Source organism: Callospermophilus lateralis, chromosome 2, assembly GCF_048772815.1.
Source record: "Callospermophilus lateralis isolate mCalLat2 chromosome 2, mCalLat2.hap1, whole genome shotgun sequence".
NCBI classification, from domain to species: Eukaryota; Metazoa; Chordata; class Mammalia; order Rodentia; family Sciuridae; genus Callospermophilus; species Callospermophilus lateralis.
The window spans coordinates 3,391,902-3,411,885 of NC_135306.1; the positions used below are offsets into that span (position 1 = coordinate 3,391,902).

At 62.2% G+C, this 19,984-nt stretch overlaps 1 protein-coding gene across 3 annotated transcripts in view; it reads left to right on the forward strand.

Moving 5' to 3' along the window:
• The window catches only part of Vav2 (vav guanine nucleotide exchange factor 2), a 156,622-nt gene that overhangs the window by 24,588 nt on the left and 112,050 nt on the right, over nt 1-19,984 (forward strand). For all 3 annotated transcript variants that reach the window (XM_077108775.1, XM_077108777.1, XM_077108776.1), the window contains exon 2: nt 15,556-15,672. In XM_077108775.1, the coding sequence (XP_076964890.1) occupies nt 15,556-15,672 (117 nt within the window). The remainder of the gene's footprint in view (nt 1-15,555; nt 15,673-19,984) is intronic.

Below are 19,984 nucleotides of genomic sequence, written 5' to 3' on the forward strand. Positions count from 1 at the left end.
TGCCTGGGGTCTGGGAACCCTCGTGGTGAGGCCGTAGTGGCTGCCTGGGGTCTGGGAACCCTCCTGGTGAGGGACCTAGTGGCTGCCTGGGGTCTGGGAACCCTCGTGGTGAGGCCGTAGTGGCTGCCTGGGGTCTGGGAACCCTCCTGGTGAGGGACCTAGTGGCTGCCTGGGGTCTGGGGAACCCTCCTGGTGAGGGACCTAGTGGCTGCCTGGGGTCTGGGAACCCTCCTGGTGAGGCCCTAGTGGCTGCCTGGGGTCTGGGAACCCTCCTGGTGAGGGACCTAGTGGCTGCCTGGGGTCTGGGAACCCTCCTGGTGAGGCCCTAGTGGCTGCCTGGGGTCTGGGGAACACTCCTGGTGAGGCCCTAGTGGCTGCCTGGGGTCTGGGAACCCTCCTGGTGAGGCCCTGGTGGCTGCCTGGGGTCTGGGAACCCTCCTGGTGAGGCCCTAGTGGCTGCCTGGGGTCTGGGGAACACTCCTGGTGAGGCCCTAGTGGCTGCCTGGGGTCTGGGAACCCTCCTGGTGAGGCCCTAGTGGCTGCCTGGGGTCTGGGGAACCCTCCTGGTGAGGCCCTGGTGGCTGCCCGGGGTCTGGGGAACACTCCTGGTGAGGAACCTAGTGGCTGCCTAGGGTCTGGGGAACCCTCCTGGTGAGGCTCTAGTGGCTGCCTGGGGTCTGGGGAACCCTCCTGGTGAGGCCCTGGTGGCTGCCTGGGGTCTGGGGAACCCTCCTGGTGAGGCCCTGGTGGCTGCCTGGGGTCTGGGAACCCTCCTGGTGAGGGACCTAGTGGCTGCCTGGGGTCTGGGGAACCCTCCTGGTGAGGCCCTGGTGGCTGCCCGGGGTCTGGGGAACCCTCCTGGTGAGGCCCTGGTGGCTGCCTGGGGTCTGGGAAACCCTCCTGGTGAGGCCCTGCTGGCTGCCTGGGGTCTGGGGAACCCTCCTGGTGAGGCCCTGGTGGCTGCCTGGGGTCTGGGAACCCTCCTGGTGAGGGACCTAGTGGCTGCCTGGGGTCTGGGGAACCCTCCTGGTGAGGGACCTAGTGGCTGCCTGGGGTCTGGGAACCCTCCTGGTGAGGGACCTAGTGGCTGCCTGGGGTCTGGGAACCCTCCTGGTGAGGGCCCTAGTGGCTGCCCGGGGTCTGGGGAACCCTCCTGGTGAGGCCCTGGTGGCTGCCCGGGGTCTGGGAACCCTCCTGGTGAGGCCCTAGTGGCTGCCCGGGGTCTGGTGAACCCTCCTGGTGAGGCCCTGGTGGCTGCCCGGGGTCTGGGGAACCCTCCTGGTGAGGCCCTGGTGGCTGCCTGGGGTCTGGGGAACCCTCCTGGTGAGGCCCTGGTGGCTGCCCGGGGTCTGGGAACCCTCCTGGTGAGGCCCTGGTGGCTGCCCGGGGTCTGGGAACCCTCCTGGTGAGGCCCTAGTGGCTGCCTGGGGTCTGGGAACCCTCCTGGTGAGGCCCTAGTGGCTGCCTGGGGTCTGGGAACCCTCCTGGTGAGGGACCTAGTGGCTGCCTGGGGTCTGGGGAACCCTCCTGGTGAGGCCCTAGTGGCTGCCTGGGGTCTGGGAACCCTCCTGGTGAGGGCCCTAGTGGCTGCCTGGGGTCTGGGAACCCTCCTGGTGAGGGACCTAGTGGCTGCCTGGGGTCTGGGGAACCCTCCTGGTGAGGGACCTAGTGGCTGCCTGGGGCCTGGGGAACCCTCCTGGTGAGGACCTAGTGGCTGCCTGGGGTCTGGGGAACACTCCTGGTGAGGCCCTAGTGGCTGCCTGGGGTCTGGGAACCCTCCTGGTGAGGCCCTAGTGGCTGCCTGGGGTCTGGGAACCCTCCTGGTGAGGCCCTAGTGGCTGCCTGGGGTCTGGGGAACACTCCTGGTGAGGGACCTAGTGGCTGCCTGGGGTCTGGGGAACCCTCCTGGTGAGGCCCTAGTGGCTGCCTGGGGTCTGGGGAACCCTCCTGGTGAGGCCCTAGTGGCTGCCTGGGGTCTGGGGAACACTCCTGGTGAGGGACCTAGTGGCTGCCTGGGGTCTGGGGAACCCTCCTGGTGAGGCCCTAGTGGCTGCCTGGGGTCTGGGGAACCCTCCTGGTGAGGCCCTAGTGGCTGCCTGGGGTCTGGGGAACACTCCTGGTGAGGGACCTAGTGGCTGCCTGGGGTCTGGGGAACCCTCCTGGTGAGGCCCTAGTGGCTGCCTGGGGTCTGGGAACCCTCCTGGTGAGGCCCTGGTGGCTGCCTGGGGTCTGGGGAACCCTCCTGGTGAGGCCCTAGTGGCGCCTGGGGTCTGGGGAACACTCCTGGTGAGGACCTAGTGGCTGCCTGGGGTCTGGGGAACACTCCTGGTGAGGGACCTAGTGGCTGCCTGGGGTCTGGGAACCCTCCTGGTGAGGGACCTAGTGGCTGCCTGGGGTCTGGGAAACCCTCCTGGTGAGGCCCTAGTGGCTGCCTGGGGTCTGGGGAACCCTCCTGGTGAGGCCCTGGTGGCTGCCTGGGGTCTGGGGAACCCTCCTGGTGAGGGACCTAGTGGCTGCCTGGGGTCTGGGAACCCTCCTGGTGAGGGACCTAGTGGCTGCCTGGGGTCTGGGAACCCTCCTGGTGAGGCCCTAGTGGCTGCCTGGGGTCTGGGGAACCCTCCTGGTGACGACCTAGTGGCTGCCTGGGGTCTGGGGAACCCTCCTGGTGACGACCTAGTGGCTGCCTGGGGTCTGGGGAACCCTCCTGGTGAGGCCCTAGTGGCTGCCTGGGGTCTGGGGAACCCTCGTGGTGAGGACCTAGTGGCTGCCTGGGGTCTGGGGAACCCTCCTGGTGAGGGACCTAGGGCTGCCTGGGGTCTGGGGAACCCTCCTGGTGAGGGCCCTAGTGGCTGCCTGGGGTCTGGGGAACCCTCCTGGTGAGGACCTAGTGGCTGCCTTGGGTCTGGGAACCCTCCTGGTGAGGGCCCTAGTGGCTGCCTGGGGTCTGGGAACCCTCCTGGTTAGGGACCTAGTGGCTGCCTTGGGTCTGGGAACCCTCCTGGTGAGGGCCCTAGTGGCTGCCTGGGGTCTGGGAACCCTCCTGGTGAGGCCCTAGTGGCTGCCTGGGGTCTGGGGAACACTCCTGGTGAGGCCCTGGTGGCTGCCTGGGGTCTGGGGAACACTCCTGGTGAGGGACCTAGTGGCTGCCTGGGGTTGGGGAACCCTCCTGGTGAGGCCCTAGTGGCTGCCTGGGGTCTGGGGAATCCTCGTGGTGAGGCTCTAGTGGCTGCCTGGGGTCTGGGGAACCCTCCTGGTGAGGCCCTAGTGGCTGCCTGGGGTCTGGGGAACCCTCCTGGTGAGGCCCTGGTGGCTGCCTGGGGTCTGGGGAACCCTCGTGGTGAGGCTCTAGTGGCTGCCTGGGGTCTGGGAACCCTCCTGGTGAGGCCCTAGTGGCTGCCTGGGGTGTGGGAACCCTCCTGGTGAGGCTCTAGTGGCTGCCTGGTGTCTGGCACCAGGCAGGGTGCCACAGTCACCTGCGCAGCGTGAGTGCAGAGAGCTGGCAGAGCTGGAGAGTCCCGGAGGACTGTGCCTTAGTTTCTCTCCCAGCCTCGCTCACCCACTCCACCATCCACCCCATGGCGTTTGCCCAGTGCCCATGGTGGTGGGCATGTGTGTCACAGGGCCGAGGGCACCAGGCTCAGAGCTGTGGCCATCTGGCGCTGCCCTAATGATAAGCACAGCGGGGGCCTTGCGGCACAGGGACTGACCTTCTTACAGTTCTGAAGGCCACAAGTCAGAGTGCAGCTGTGGAGGGCCAGGCTGCCCGAGGCCCCGGGGGTGCCGTCTCCCTGCCTCTGTGCCCTGGGGGTCCTGGTGCTTTTTGGCTCCCGCCACATGCTGCAGTGTCTGCCTCGTCTTCGCGTGGCCGTGTGGCCCCTCTCCTCCCTCTCCTGTGCGGCTTTTCCTCACCAGGTGGCCTGGACGACCTGGAGAGCCTTACCTGCAGGCCTCTCCCCGTAGGTCACCAGCAGCCCCTGCCCTTGGTGCCAATGACTGTGTGTGCCCCCTACATGGCGTGGTAGGAGGCCTTGGGAGGGCGTTGGGGGTAGTGAGGTCCTGGGGGTGGAGCCTGAAGAGCCCGCCCCTCTCTGCCCAGTGGGTGCCAACAAGTGGCATTGTGCCATCTGGCGCCCCAGGCTGACTATGCCGGGTCCTCCTCTTGCTCCTCCAGCCCCTTGTTTATGGCCCCTTGCTGTCGCCACCGAGCTGGGTGAGCCTCTGGGCCTCCAGATGCTTCGCTCTTCTCATCTGTAAGCTGGGCGTGGTGTCCGCTTGGTGGTCACTTTCCCATGGGCAGAGCTGACCACCTTAAGTGTGTTGTGGAGTCTTCCTGCTCAGTAGGCATTTTAGTCAGCTGTTTCGTTGCTGTGACTCAGGGACCCGACCAGAACAACGTAAGGAGGAAAGGTTTCTCGGTGGGCTCAGGGTCTCAGTCTTCGTCCATGGAAGGCCACTCCGTTCCTCAGGGCTCCAGGTGGGGCAGAGCCTCATGGTGGGAGAGGGTGGCAGAGGGGAGCAGCTCACATCATGGTCAGGAAGCAGGGGAGGCTCTACTGGCCAGAAACAAATATAGACCGAAGCCAGGCCCCAGTTCCCACCCCCAGCCGCACCCTAGCACCTCAGTTACTACTCAGTCAGTTCCTATCGGGGATTAATTCACTTGGTTGGGTTAAGACTCTTTTTTTTTTTTTTTTTTTTTTAATTTTAGTATTTATTTTTTAGTTTTCGGCGGACACATCTTTGTTTGTATGTGGTGCTGAGGATCGAACCCGGGCCGCACGCATGCCAGGCGGGCGCACTACCGCTTGAGCCACATCCCCAGCCCAAGGGTTAAGACTCTTATAACCCAATTACTTCTCCTCTGAACCTTCTTGCATGTCCCACATGGGAGCTTCTGGGGGGCACCTCACATCCACACCATAACAGTAAGTGTGTGAGTCAGATTGCATTACTGTAACAAAATACCTGAGGCAATCAGCTCATTAAAGGAAAAGGTTTATTTTGTCTCATGGTTTTGGAGGCTTTAGCCCGTGGTTGATGGGCCCCATTGCTTTTGGGCCTGAGTGAGCAGCACATCCTGCAGGAACATATGTTGGAGCAGAGTTGCTCATTTCATGGCCAGGACATGAGGAAATAAAAAAATGGGAGAGGAGGGCTGGAGGCCTGTTAAGCCCCTCGGCACACCTTCAGTGACCAGAAGGCCTCTGTGCAAGCCCACCTCTTGATGGTTCTGCCACTGCCCAGAGACTTCACCAAGCAGGCCTTTGGGGACAGTCCAGAAGCAAGCTGTATAGCAGTATGTCCCCGCCATGGCAGAGGTCTCTGTGGGGTGCTGCCAGCTGTGACCCAGGAGGACACTGAGGCTCCAAGAGGGCACTTGACGAGTCCCAGGGTCCAGGCCGAGTGGGAGTCAAGCCTGGCTGTCCAGTGCCTGGCTGTAGTCCTCTGGGGACTCTGGAGCACACGGCTGCTGGGGCCACAGATGAGGCTGGCCCCCAAGGAGGTCTGGCTGGGGCCGCTCCTGGGGGCTGGGGCCGCTCCTGGGGGCTGGGGCCGAGGAGGCACCCCGGAGGCTAGGGAAGGTCTCCAGGCTCCTCCCGCGTCCCTGGCAGGCATTCTACGTGGGGACCTGGCGGGAGCAGCGACCCTTCAGGGTTAGAAGTCGCTCAGAGCTGCCCACCCCACTTTGCTGTGCCAGCCCTGGGCCTCTGCAGCTGCTGTCGGGAAGCTGTCCATGCTTTGCTGCATCCCTGGCTGGCCCTCCAGCTCACGGAGGACGGCTGTTGCCTGCTCCCAGCGTGGAAGGGTCTGCCCTCCTGCTTGGGAGCCCCCGTTGCTGCCATCACACTTTTCCTTCCACGTCTCAGCTCAGCAGGAAGGGTGACAGCGAGGCTCCTTCATTCAGACAGGAGAGCGATAATCTGGTGCGTTTGGCCATTAAGGGATGCGCTGGCTTCAATTTAAGCGGGCAGCAGGGAAACAGAATAGCCGAGGGTGCCCTGCTCAGCTCTGCGTGGTGCTGCATCGTCCAGATTGCACAGGAGAACAGGCACTCTGAGGGTGACATTGGAGGCCACTTTCTGGAGGGGAGATGAGATGGAGAGGATGAAGTGGCAGAGAGGGCGATTTCACGGATGGCTTGTGGGCCTGCACTGCCCTTGTGGCTGCGTTGCTGTAGCGGGGGTGCGGAGGATGGGGGCACGGCGGGAGGAGCCCTGGCAGCCTCTGGGAAGTCCCTCTGAGCCATTGCCTGCCTGGGAGAGGGCGATTCCAGCCCTCCCTCCTGTGGCATTCAGAACCAGGTCAGGGGAGGAGGCCCTACTGGAGATTCTAGAGAAGCAATTTCCTGCTGGCTTTGTAGAACGATTTTGCTTTGACCTTGACCCAAAGCCCTGGTACTGTGGTCCACTCTTATCCCTGAGGCTCAAGCAAGCCATTGGCCTCAGCATGGGGCTTGGAGGGTGGTGGGCGGAGAGCAGATGCCTTCCTCCCAAGCTCTGGCTCTGCAATAAGCCCGCCTGCCTTCCCTGGGCTGGGGCCTTGCAGCAGGGCCTGGCCTGCAGTACGCACACTGGCCGGTTGCAGAGCCGAGAGTGGGGTGCTCTGCTGACCAGCAGGTGCTTTAAGGTCAGGTGCGGGTTGGTGGCCTCACAGTGTGGCACCCCCAGGCGAATGTGCTGTCAGCTTGTCTGCCAGGCGGCTCCTTCCACAGAGCGGGCTGCTCGACCTCTTGGAATGAGCTGCCTGTGGTCGGGGGTTGAGTGGACACAGGCTGACCCTGGCTGGAGCCGGGAGCTGGGTACTGGCTCTCCTGGGCTCCATACCTGCTGGTCCTGATGATTCTGATGGCTTGGCAGCGCGGGGGGCCTCGCAGAGCTCTGTCTGTGTGGGAAGGGCAGGCACAGCCCATGGTGGGTGCCTGTGCAGAGCAGGCTCTGCGTCACGGGTCTGCAGGACCCTCGGTCACAGGCACCCTTGCCATGGTTTTCTCGAGTTAAGAGTTTGGGGTCTTGGTTCAGAAACCATGCCCCTCGGATCCAGGGGGACCCTGCCCCAGCCTGTGGAGCCGCTCCCCAGGTTCTCTGGGAAGCCCCCTCCAGTCCACAGCTCCACCAGGAGTTGGTGAGCAGGGCTTCAGGTGTCGGCGTGTCCTGCAGGGTGGTGGAGGAGTGGACATGGCAGAGGGAAGGGCCAGGACCCCTCAGGAGCTGGGTGGAAAGAGAAGAGTTTGGGAAATGGGGACGAGAATAGCATTCAGGCCACGGGAGCGGCGTGGTCCAAGGCTCAGCTCCCAGAAGTGCCAGAACAGCAGCTGGTCTGTGGCATCCAGTCACCAGCTGCGTTGGGTGAACCCATGGGAAAGGTGGCCCACTGTGGCCTCAGCAAGGTGGCCTCTTGGAGGAGGAGGGGTCCAGAGGTGGGGGCTGAGAGCTGAGGGCTGGGACGGACAGGCCAGGAGGCTTGTGGTGGTCAGTCTGCAGGCGCCTGGTTCCAGGACTGGGCTTTTCATTCCTTGGGGTGGAGGGAGGGCCCGGCTTGCACAGGAGCCTGGATCAGAGTCAGAGAGGGAGACCCTGCACTGCTCTGCCTCCCCTGACCCGTGGCCCGTCCGCCTCCTGCCCGTGGGTTGGCCCTGGGTCCTCCCCCCACCATGAGTGTGGTGGTCCCCAAGACGTTCCTCTTCCTGTAGGACCAGGACACGGGAGTGCTGTGAGTGTCGGGCTTGGGCAACACCGGCACATGCCCGGGCTCGGCAGACCCCGTTGATGGGAGAGAGTGGAGGGCACCGGTGTGCTGGCCTCCCTCGGTGAGGCGTGGAGTGCCGGGAACACGGCCGGGCGCAGAAGCCAGGCCCGCTGCGGCTTGGTGCTTTCTGCAGCCCTGAGGACCTGGCCCCGTGGGCCAAACTGCTGGCTCCTGCAGAGCCCTTCCCTGAGGCAGGTGGCCCCTCCGCTTGCCTGCCGTGCCATCCCTGGCTAGGGGAGGCCTTCGAAGGTCCCACTTGCAGCTCCTGCAGGAAGGGGCCCGTGGCCTCCCTGCTGGACACCAGGGAGGGTCACTCGGACCCTGCAAAAAGGCGTTTGTTCATCACTCAGTCTGCTGGTGCCTTGTTCCAGGGCATGTGCAGCCGAGAGAGGGGGCCTGAGCCAAGGAGGTGTCCATGTCCAGTCGTCCAGGGGTAATGGAATCCCTGCATCCCCCATCGTCCAGCTGGGCTGCACCCTTCTGCCTGGGGTTGGGGAGGAGCTGGAGCCTGGGGGGCTCCCCGGGACCCACTGCTATCCGGGGTTCTGCAGATTGAGTTCTGGAGCCCTGGTGCCATCACGGTGGCCCAGGCGACAGCTTGGGAGCCTGGTGGTGTTGAGATGGGACCAGGGCTGTGGGGTCGACTGGAGCAGAGCTAGTCAGATCCGGTCCCCGTGAGCCTCAGTTTCCTCGTCTGAGTGGGTGCAAGTGGAGATCTGGCTGGCCATGCAAGAGGCGCGTGGGCTGTGTCGTGGTCGTGACCAGTTCCCAGGTCCACGTGTTGCTTGCTTTTGGAAGAGGTGCTTCTGAAAGTGAGGGTCCAGAGGTGGGGACGGCTGCTGGAGTATTGGCAGCTGTTCTGGGCCACACGGCTCTGAGGCCACTGTGGACGCACCATGCCGGGGGGAATGCAGGTGTGGGCAGAGACGGGTGTTCCGGGACACCTGGGAGTGCTCCGCAGACCTTCACTCATTTGTTCCTTTACCAGATCCTGGGCCTCTGCCATCCGTTTGTGGTCTGGGCTCTTGGGCCCCAGAGAGAGCACGTGGTCTCAGCTTGTCCTGTGGAATGAGTGGCCAGCTTGTCACCCCAGGGTCACCTGCCTGCCTGCCACAGGGTCACGCTGAACCCGTTCCAGCCGTAGCGGCACCTGTTCGTGGTCACGGTGCTGTTTGAAGTGTTTCTTTTTGGAGCGAGCATGGATCAGTAGACAAGACGCTGAATCCTCTCCCACTTCCTGTCGATCCGACTTCCTCGCTGCCGCTCCCCGTCTCCTCGCTGCTCACAGTCGGCTGGGGGGTCGCACCACTCCCTCCCTCTTCTTAGAAAACCCAAGCAGAGGCCGTGTGCGGTGGAGTGTTGCCCGGCCTGGCCACCTGTTCACGTGTGCCAAGGCGGCCGCGCCCCGCGCTCCGGGGTTTCCGTGCGGCAGCAGTGAGCACGGCAGCCTACCTCAGGGAGGTCGGTGGTCTTCCAGGAGCCCTCGGCCTCCAGGGCCGGGCCATGGTGGCCCTTCTGGGCATGGCGTCCAGTGTCTCTGGGGCAGGGCAGTGGGGCTGGCAGCTCTCCTCCCAGCTCTTGGCTGTAGAGGCCAGGGGACGGTGGAAACCGAGGTCCCTTGTCCGTGCGGGGGTGGCCTCCCGAGCGCAGCTGGTCGTGAACTGGAGAGAGTCAGCTGTGCGTGCCGGTTTCTAGGCCCTGTGAGGCTGCGGGGGCCAGCCCCCTGCCTCTGCTCCTCCCGCCACTGTGACTCAGGGACCTCTTGGGCTCCAGAGAGGTGGCCCAGCGTCAGCTGTGGCTTCCTGTCTTCATCGACAGGCCAGCATATGGACAGGTGGAGTCTTATTGCCCGTGTAACAGGTGAGAAACTGAGGCACGGAGAGGACCAGAGGTGCTGAGTGGGGCAGGCTCAGCTGTCGCCGCCAGGCGAGGTCACTCTGGTCTGTGCTGGATGTGGCCAAGCACAGGGGCTGGGGCTGGTGGGACCACGAGAGGTGGCAGTGGTTGTCGGGAGACACCAGCCAGAGCCCCTGAGGAGCTGTGTGCTGGCGTGCTGGGGTGGGGTCTCGAGAGCCCACCCAGGACTCCCCTGCAGGCTCCTGTCCCAGCTGAACACTGTCCTGGCCCTGCTGGCCGGGACACCTAGGGGACAGGCCTGGGTCAGGTCGCAGGTCCCCCTCCTCATCTGCAGGCTGGGTCAGTTTAGATCGGCCTGGGCATAACAGAACATGGAGACACAGCGAGGGGTCTCCGTGGGCTGAGTGGTACAGGCTGTTAGTCATTGGGTGCAGAAGGTCAGTCCAGACCACCCACGGCTGGCGTTGGGGTGCTCTCTTTACGGGGTGCAAGGGCTGAGCTACTCTTGGTCTTCCAGTCCTCCCAACTGACTTAACTTTCCTGAAAGGACTCTTTTCTTCTTCTTAGAAAACAAAGCATGTTATACTATTGCTCAGAAACTACAGATGATAGCGTGAAGGTCATGATCTGGCTTCGAAGGTCAAAGCATTCCAGATCTGCTGCGGGCTCTGCCACACCCTTGGTGGTGACCTTAGGCAGGGGGGAGGGCTCTTGGAACTTCTGTTTCTTCTTCTATATTGAGAGTTGCTCTAATGACCGGGGTTGCTGTGAGCAGCCCAGTGAGGCTGCTGGCCCAGCGCCTGGTGTTCTGGCAAACCCTCCCCACAGCGGAGCTTTTGTGATTGTCATGAGTCAGTGCCTCGAGACTCCCAGAGGGTCCACGCTGGGAGGGCCCCCCGGAGCTCTGGGCTGGACCCTCGCTGTTAGGTGAAATCCTGAATGTGGGCAGTGAGGGGCCTGGAACCAGAGGTCAGGGCTGCACCAGCGGTAACCACGTCCCCAGAGCAGCACTTGGCACCTTGCTCCTCCCTGGTGGCCACACAGTGGGAGCTGGCCGCAGAGTCCAGGGGCCTTGGAGGAGCAGCTCTTCCCTTGGTGAGCAGCACTTCCACACCCGTGGGCCTGCGGCCACATGGGGGCGCACTGTTTCCCTGTGGACTTGGGCTGCCCACACAGCCTGGTGCTACCCCATTGTTGCCCTTTGCCACCCAGTGACCAGGCCGCTTGTGCCCACACTGCAGATCCCTGGCCGAAGCCAGCTGGACACGTGGCCTGGGAGTGGGTTCGCCTCTCTGGGCCTCAGCCTCCTGTCTGTACCCATGGTCAGTGCTGAGGCCTGAGGGCGTCCATGTTCTGAGCTCTGGAGGGAGGGCAGGCCCGTGCCATTTCCTGTCCCAGCAGCATGGGGTGACAGGGGTGACGGGGTGGAAGGGTCTGTGCAGCCCTGGGGCCTGAGGGCGTCCACAAGGACTGAGCTCCGGATGGGGGCCAGGCCTGTGCCGTTTCTGTCCCCAGCAGCACGGGGGTGACGAGGTTGTGCAGCCCCAGGCTGCCCCCGCCTGGTGGTGGCCCTGTTAGGTGGCCGCGTGCTCCTCTGGGGCAGGAAGGGCTGACCCCGTCCTGGCCAGTTGGTTCAGAGGCTCACTGAGAAGTGGCTGTGGTGAGGCCACGTGGACTTGGCCACAGAGTGTCCCTCAAGGGTGCACTTGGTAGCCTCTGTGTGGCTCACTCAGCTGTGGTGTCCTGGCCTCTGACATCCTCGCCCCTGCTGCCCTGGGTCCATCAAGAGTACATGACCGATGACAGTGAACAGTGATCTGGGCTCATTGTCCGGCTGACCTGGGAGGTGGTGGGCATCTGGGCACGGAGCCTGTGTCCTAGCCCTGGTTTGAATCAGCCCTGTGGGCTCCAGGGGCTGGTGGACGGCCAGGGAAGTGGCCCCGTTCCCAGTGTGCAGACTGCGGCGCCTCTCCACCAGCCCTGTGCGGTGGACACCAGCCCTGTGCAGTGGACACAGCCCTGTGTGGAGGACACAGCCCTGTGTGGAGGACACCAGCCCTGTGCAGTGGACACAGCCCTGTGCGGAGGACACCGGCCCTGTGCAGTGGACACAGCCCTGTGCGGAGCACCATTCGCCCTGGGGTAGGATCCTGCCCTGGGGTGGGGCTGTGGGTGCAGGGGGCAGGGTGGCCATGCCCCTTCAGAGTGTCCTGGACAAACACAGTGGTCCCTGCTGTCTGCCAACTGGGAAGCCTCCCGGGGCCTTGACAGGGCCAGTGTTCTGGGGACAGACCCTCCTGTGGGCCTCGGCTGGGCCTGCTCAGGGGATGTGCTTCTTCACAGTGCTGGTGACGCGGGGGCCCTGTGGGGTCCCGTAGGCTGGGATAGGCCGGCGAGAGCAGAGAGCTGCTTGCTCCCGGAGCCACGGGACGGGCTGACCTCAGGCCTCCCCTGGCAGCAAGGAGCCCCCAGCTCGGGCAAGGACTGGGAACCTCGGGCTCAGCTGGGCAGGGTCTGGCCTCCCTCACTCCGCCCCTCAGCTCTGTCCTCCTCAGGCCCATGTGGAAGAGGCGGGCCTGTGGCGGCCTCAGCCCCGGGTCCCTCCCAGGCCTTCAGGAGACGGTTCTAGAATCTGAGCCTGGGCCTGCTGCTTGTGGCTGTGGGGTTCTGAACAGCCAGGCCCTGGCCTCCTGCCCTCCCACGTCCTGGGACGGTGCGTGGAGGAGGGACCCAAGTGGCAGAAACAGCTGCCCGCTGCCCGCCTTTGTGGGAAGGGAAGGGGCCAGCAATGAAGACACGGAGGCCCTTCCCTGCCACACAGCCCTCTGTGGTTCCTCTCCACCTCTGGCCTCTGCGACCCTGAGGTGCAGCAAGAGAGGGGCCAGTGGCCGTGGAGCTCGTTATTCACACGGGCCCTTGTGGGAGTGGACTTGGCCACTCTCAGCGGTGCTTTGGACGGTGGAGAGGCCTGGCTGTCCTCAGGGGCTCTGCTCTGGAGCAGGCCTGGCTTCCTTCTGGGCTCTGCCACCTTCCGGTTGGGCACCGAGGTCCTTAATGCCTCCACTTCCCTCTGTGTAAAGTGAGACGCGTCCTGGAAAGGCCAGGAAGGACCGTGCCGGGCAGCAGAGTCGGGAGGGCTCCATGAGGGAGTGCGTGGCCTGCGTGGGCTCTCTGTCCCTGGGCTCTCTGCCCTGGGCTCTCTGTCCTGGCCCTGAAGCCTGCGTCTCCCTGCCCAGCTCTTTTCCAGGGGCTGGACGGGGGTTCCCGGTGGACACTGCCCTGGGAGCGGTTCCCAGAGCTGGGTTGGCTGGAGTGTCCACGTGCTGGGCCAGGGTGGGCCAGCCCTGGGTGGGCGGGCCAGGCCGTAGACACTACCCCGAAGGAGGCCTGGCTGGGATCATGGTCAGGACCTGTGCTTAGCTCTACTGTGGGAGGCCAAGGGGGTGTCAGAGGAAGCAGTGGGGGTCGGAGAGGAGTCACACTCAAGGCTGGTTGAGCCCGGCTGGGAGCCGCAGAGCCCTGCTGGCCTGAGTGCTTTGGGGTCCAGCCCGTCCCCTCGCCCCACCGTCTAGGCTGGATGGCCAGTGCCTGGGCTGGGCGGCCTGGGCCTGTGCTTGGTGGCCTTGGCCTGTGCTTGGTGGCCTGGGACTGGGCTGGGTGGCCAGTGCCTAGGCTGGGTGGTCTGGGCCTGGGCTTGGCCACAGACGCACCGTCCCAGTGCGAGGCCAGGGGTCAGCTGTTTTCAGCTTATACTTTTGGGGGTCCAAGAGGGAAAGTGTCCAGGCCTCTCTCCCAGCTTCAGGTGGCTGCTGGTGACCCTCAGTGATGCTGGCCCATGGCTGTGTCCCTCCCGTCCGTGTCTCTCTTGAACTCTGTTGTGATAGAACATTGGTGAGGTAACACTGACTGTCCTCAGGATTCCCAGCTGTCCTCAGCCACCCGCTCGCCCTCCAGGAGCCTCCCGTCATCCGGGCTGGTGTCCGTCCTGCCACACCCTGCCTCCCATCCCGCGCCCAGCACCCCACTTGCTCTCTGTGGCTGTGATTTTGATGGCCTGGGGGTGAGTGATGGAACCCGTTCTTTGTCCTTCTGTGTCTGTGTTCCTCAGAGATATCAGAGGGCAGAGGACAGAGACGGGGTCGTTTCAGATCGCAGTGTCGCCACCGCAGTGACAAGTCACATGCGGATTGCAAGTTTAACTTCCTTAAAATCAAATAGAGTTCGCGTTTCTAACTGGACAAGCCACATGTTCAAGTGCTCAGTGGGCACGTGCGTCCAGGGGCTGTCCTAGCGAACAGAAGGAACTGCCGCCATGCTGGGAAGTCTGGCCCAGAACCTCGCTCAGGTGTGGAGAGTGAAGGCCCCTGAGCCCTGAAGTCACGTGTGATCCTGGGTTGCACCCTGTGCCAGGTTTTTAAAGACCCTTTTTGTTAGGAAGGCACGTGGTTGTCCTTCACCCAGTGAGGAGGTGCAGGTCAGGTCTGGACACGGCACCCTGTGGGTGTTGACGGTGGCGCTGGCCCTGGAGGCCTGGCCTTGTTCTTAGCAGGGGTAATGGAGCATCGTGCCCGCAGTGAATCTCAGATACTGAGAAGAAATCGTGTGTTCAGAGACGGCCGGACAGACACTGGGAACAACTGAGTGGTCAAGGAAGCGGGTCGGCGTCGTCCGTGAGCACAGCCTGCCTGCTCAGGATGGAGTGGCCCGGGCCAGGGGGCCAGTTGCTGGGGCTGAGCTGCGTGTGGCCTGGGGCTCCGGGGTGCGGCTGGCCTCACGCCGACCTACCCCTGTGCCGAAGCTCTCGGGCACTGGTTCCCGGTTGTCCTTCATCCAGTTTTGTCAGTTAGTCTAAACGTCTGGTGAGCAGGGGCAGGCTTCCTTCTGTCCTCTTGACCAGGCCGTTTATCCCTGGTGGGGGGTGGTTACCGATGGTTGTTGGCCTGGAGTCCTGAATTTTTGGGGGCCCTGTGTGCTGGGGTCCTTGCCCTGTGCCTGTGCTCCCCTGGGTAGGGGATGATGGCTTCCGTATGTACCCCAGGTGCCCTCAGGGCCGTCACCAGCCCAGCGATGCAGGTGCATCAGGAAACCAGGCTCCAGGAGAAACACTCCCCACTGGTCTTGCTCGTTAATGATGGCAGACAGGATTTGAACTCGGGGCCCGAAGCGGCCTGCACTGAGCTTCCTTGCCTGCTGCCCCATAAGGGTCTCTACCTGCGGATTCTCCATGAGAACTGGAAGATGCCGCCCTGGTCACCACTGCCCTCCCCACCTCCTGCCGGTCAAGCCCAGAGCAGGCCTGGAGCTCTGTTGTGGGGGTGGTGGGTGGAGAGGAGGCGACCCAGATGTCTGTCTGGGAATGCTGACCTCTGGCTGCCGTTACCCCCCACTGTGGCTGGCCGTTCCCTGGGTCCAGCGTGGCTTCCTGGGATGGCTCTGGCTGTGGGTTTGCTGCCTGTGAAGTAGCTAGGGAGGAGTTGTGCATGTGTGTGTGTGTGCGTGTGTGTGTTTGTGTGTGTGCGTGTGTGTGTGTGCACGCCCCTGTGTGTCTGTACAAGTGTGCTCTCGCACCCCTGTGGACTGGAGTCTCTTCCTCCAGGACTGGCAGCCTCGGGTATGCTGGAGGCACTTGGGCAGAGCTGTGGGTCCAACACAAGCCAGGAGGCCATCTGTCGGGCCTGGACCTAGCTGACTAGGTGGCCCTGCTCAGTGCAGGGGCCATCTGGGTCTGCAGCTCTGCGTGGGAGGCCAGAGGCCTGCAGTGGCCCAGCCTGAGGCTGTGGAGTTTTGGTGGCTCCGGCCAGGCCCGCCTGCCCCAGCCTGGGGGTGGGGTTCCTCGGCTGCCCAGGCCCATGTCCTGTGTGGGGAGCAGGAGTGTGCCTGAGCACGCACTGGGGCAGACCTGCTGTGCTGTGCCGTGCGTGCCCGCCTCACTGTGCCTCTTCTTGCCCCTAGTTCCTGTGCCTGAAGAACATCCGCACCTTCCTTAAAGTCTGCCATGACAAGTTCGGGCTGAGGAGCAGCGAGCTGTTTGACCCCTTTGACCTCTTTGACGTCCGAGACTTTGGGAAGGTGAGTGGGCTCCTCCAGGCGCTGCAAGCGATGTGGTGGCCTAGTGCGGGTGGGCCATGTGAGCAGAACGGCCCGCCACCTCCAACCTGAGCTGAGACCAACCCGCTTATCCAGGTGTGGATGCCAGGTCTGTGTGTCGGGTGGGAGGTGGGACATCCTTCCTGTCAGTCAGGTGACCTCAGGTGTCTGAGTCCACTTTAGTGGGCACTGCTGGTGTGGGAGTGGGGAGGTGCAGAGGTGTGGAGGCCGTGGCTCACCGGCACGCCTGGGTACAGAGTGACCTGCTGTCCAAGCACGGTTACTCCAGACCCGGTAGGGTCAGGGCTCTGGCATCTTCTGGGTGGATAGCGCCTAGGTGAAGGTGACTGGGAACCAGGTGGTCCCCTGGCCTGGCCTCCCATGGAGGCCCATATGTGGCCTGGCCTCCTTGCTGCTGCTGCGGGTTCTCAGACAGCTGCTCCCTGGATTCCCCCGACTCCCGGACTCTCCCGACTCCCCGGGAGCTGCTTCCCACCTGGTGGTGGGAAGTGGCCAAGGTGCCCCTTGCCTCCTTTCTTGAGGACTGTTGTCAGGGACTTGGGACATGCTCTGGGTGTGTGATCTCTGAGCTGCAGGGTGGGTTTTGTGTTTGTGGCTGCAGATCTGAGAAGTCAGCTTCAGAAAGCCCCTCCCTGCAGTGCTGGCCTGTCACACGGGCATCTGACACTAGGACTCCCATGAGCCGCTGGGCCCTGTGTGTCTCCTGCTCAGTCCTGGGATTCACTAGACTTGAGCTTGGGGACCCCTTTGGAGCCTGTCTCCGGGACTGGGGACGTGGGTCAGTGGGGAGCTCTTGGCTAGCTCACGCAAGGCCCTGGGTTCCATCCCAGTGCTGCGTAAGAAAACTCAGAGCCTGGTCCCCAGCTCCTGGATGTTTCTGTCCATATCCTGCCTGACACTCCGAGGTCCCAGGCCACAGATGTGTGCAGGGAGCTTGGTGCCAAGTGGGCTGCAGCAGAGCTTGGGTGGCACCAGGCTGGTTTCTCTTCCTATAAGTGGCTTCTCAGTTTCAGCAGGTCTGTTGAAATGGCTGAGAATTCTCTCCTGCCCTGTAGCTGTGTGAGCAGTGGAGACGGAGCTGTCCGCAGGGCCCTGGGCAGGGAGAGGCGATGGTCTGACACTGGGGGAGGTCAGAACACGTGCGCACACACACAGCTTGCATGTCTTCAGATGCACACACACTAGCACACTTGTGCATAAACACACATTTAAGATACAGATTCATAGCCATGTGCAGTGGTGCACACCTGTAATCCTAGTGGCTTGGGAGGCTGAGGCAGGAGGATCGAGAGTTCAAAGCCAGCCTCAGCAAAAGCGAGGCCCTAAGTAACTCAGTGAGACTCTGTCTCTAAATAAAATACAAAATAGGGCTGGGGATATGGCTCAGTGGTTAAGGACCCCTGGGTTCAATCCCTGGTACCAAAAAAAAAAAAAGACAGATGCAGATTCATGGGTTCACATGTCCACGGACATGCCCGCCCCTCACAGGCAAAGCTGGCATTGAAAATAAATGCATCAAGGAGTAGATGGACCCCCTGGCCATGCTTGGGTCTTGGCCTAGCAGCTTCAGTGTGTCATTTCATTTTGCTCTAAACTGCTGCAGTGGCCAGTGGTGAGGCCAGACAGCTTGCAGAGGGACGCCTTTGTCACCATCAGAGGTTTTGAGGAGGTGGCTTGGTCTGCACCGGGTCTATCCTGGTGCCTCCCTCTGGTCTCAGGCCTGCCTCACTGTGGTCAGTGGTGGGGCTTTGCTGTACTTGGCACCTGCTGTTGTGAGCTGTGAGCAGACAGTGGGCTGGACCTCAGGCCACAGTGAAGGGGGAGCCCAACTTGAAACTTGAGTCATTGTGACTTCATGGTTGGACAGGAATGGCAGCCACAGGTCGAGGGACAGCCTCGAGTGTCCACATGCGCTCCCTCTGATCCCTTGGTTCTCAGAGCAGAGCTAGGCTGGACTCCAGCCCCCAGCCCAGCCCAGCCAGGGAGTGCAAGTGACGATGTCACTCCAGGGAAAGGGTCAGTCTCCATGGCCTCCCACCTCTGCTGCCGAGGGAACCTGCCTGGGCCCGCGTTGAGGTGTCGGGCCTTGTTCTGGGATTAGTGAGTGTCTGGGGTCGACTGGCCAGTCTGCTGAGAGGTGTGGGCCCGGGATTGGGGGGGTCTCTTTTCACTTCTCCTTGCCTGGCCTCTCCCACTTACATTTGTTGAATTTGGGGCATGAAAGAACCCTTAGGGAAGAGCTGGTGCTTCAGGATCAGGCTGGTTTAGAAAGTGCCATCTTTTCTGTTACTTAGGAAGGTTTGGCGTGTTTCAGGTCCTGCCCAGGCTCTGGGTTTCTTATTTGTTTTCTAAATAGCTGCCTCTCAGCTTCCCCAGTTCCTTACGTGATTGAGTTGTTCCGTGGAAAGACTAAATGTATTAATTGACTAATTCACTCATTCATCCATTCCTCTACTCATCCATCCATTCACCCAACTGTTCATCAACAAGTATCCACCCATCCATCCTCCGACTTTCATTTATCCATCCGTGTATTCATTCCTCCATCCGACTATCCATTCATTCATAATGTATCCATCCGACTGTCCATTCATTCATAATCTGCCCATCTGTTCATTCCTCAGTTCATCCATCATTCCTTCATCCATTTATCCATCCACTCATTGTCCATTCAACTATCCATTCATCTACTCATCCATCTACCCATCCCTTCATCCATCCACTATTAACCATTCAACCACCACCCATTCACCCTCATCCATCCATCCATCCAACCAACTGTCCAACCAATCATCCGTCCATCCATTCAATCTCACCTTTCGACCATCATCCATCTGTCCATTCCTTGATTTGTCACCTCTCCATCCATTCAATCATCCATTTTTCTATTCCTTTATGCATTTATTTACTGTCATTCAACCATTCACCCATCCACCATCATCCATCCATCCATCATTCAACCATGCATTGATCCATTTATCCATCCAATAGTGACCCTCCACACATCCACTCATCCATCCATCCATCCATTCACCCGTCCGTCTACCCACCAGCCAATCATTAGTTAAGCATGTAATGTCCTAAGCATGTATAAAGCGCTGACTATGCTGAAGATAAAATGGAGAGACAGGACACACAGATTAGTGACCTTGCAGTTAGTGGTCAGCAGGAGAGTGGGAGGGTGAAGACCCTGGAGCCTCTCCCTGAGGCTGGCTGTGGTCACCTCAGCATGACCAGAGCTTCATGGTGGAAGGGTCCTGCACTTGTAGGATGACCCTGCACTGCCCCATGAAGAGTGGGACAAGGTTGACAGTCCCACCCCCCTGTCCAGGCTGGCCTCTGGTGTTTTTTCTGTTTATGGACCAAGAAAAGCCTCCACATGAGGGTGTGGGCAGCCCTGCTTCCTGGCCCTCGGCTTCTCTTTCCCTGTCCTGTTTGGGCCCAAAGGGCCGAGCTGGGCAGAAGCCAGGGGCTTCCTTATCCCAGCCTATTGACCAGGTCTCTCTCTCCCTGGCCAGGGGACCTGGGGCGAGCGAGCCCTGGGAAGCTGGTGGCCGTCCACCGTACCTGCCTTTGGGCACCCTTGTCACCCATGCAGCCCCAGGGGAGGCGGGCGGGGTGGGGCAGGGCTTCCATCCGGACTGCTCGGGCGTGACTCCACTGCCCAGACGTGGTCTGTTGAGGCTGTGCCCGTGGGTGCCCAGGGGAGGCCGCTGCCCTCCTGTGCGTTGCTTCAGGGCGTGGCGAGGAGTGCCCGTGGTCCTCGTGGTGTTTATTGGTATTTTCTTCTCCTCTTGGCTCCTTGCCCTGCAGGCCTCAGCAGCACGGAGGGATCCAGAAAGCCGGTCCTGGGAGTCGTGCCCTTGGCTGCCTTCCCCGGTGTTTTTCCGAAGGCTTGCATTAAAGATATTAGGTTTCGCCGAGATCAGTGGTGTCCGGGGAGCTTCCTGTGCTGGCCGCCGTGGCCGCCTGGCCAGTGACTGACCGTGAAGTTGCCCCTGCCTGCCCCCGCCGGCCGGCTGTGGGGGCACTTCTCATTTCCTCAGGTCTTGATGCTGGGTGGTCTGTCCAGGTTGCAGGGCCCAGGGTTGGGGCCGGGCGGGGGCTTCATGGGAAGCGGCCCTGGCTGGTCCTCTGGGGACTGGTCGGGAGTTCGGAGGAGGCTCTTGGGGAGGCCGCAGAGTTCCCGTGGCTTTCCTCAGGGAACCCAGTCCCTGCCACGGCAGATGGTAGTACTGGTCAGGACAGCGGCCTTGGCCGTGTTGAGAGGCGG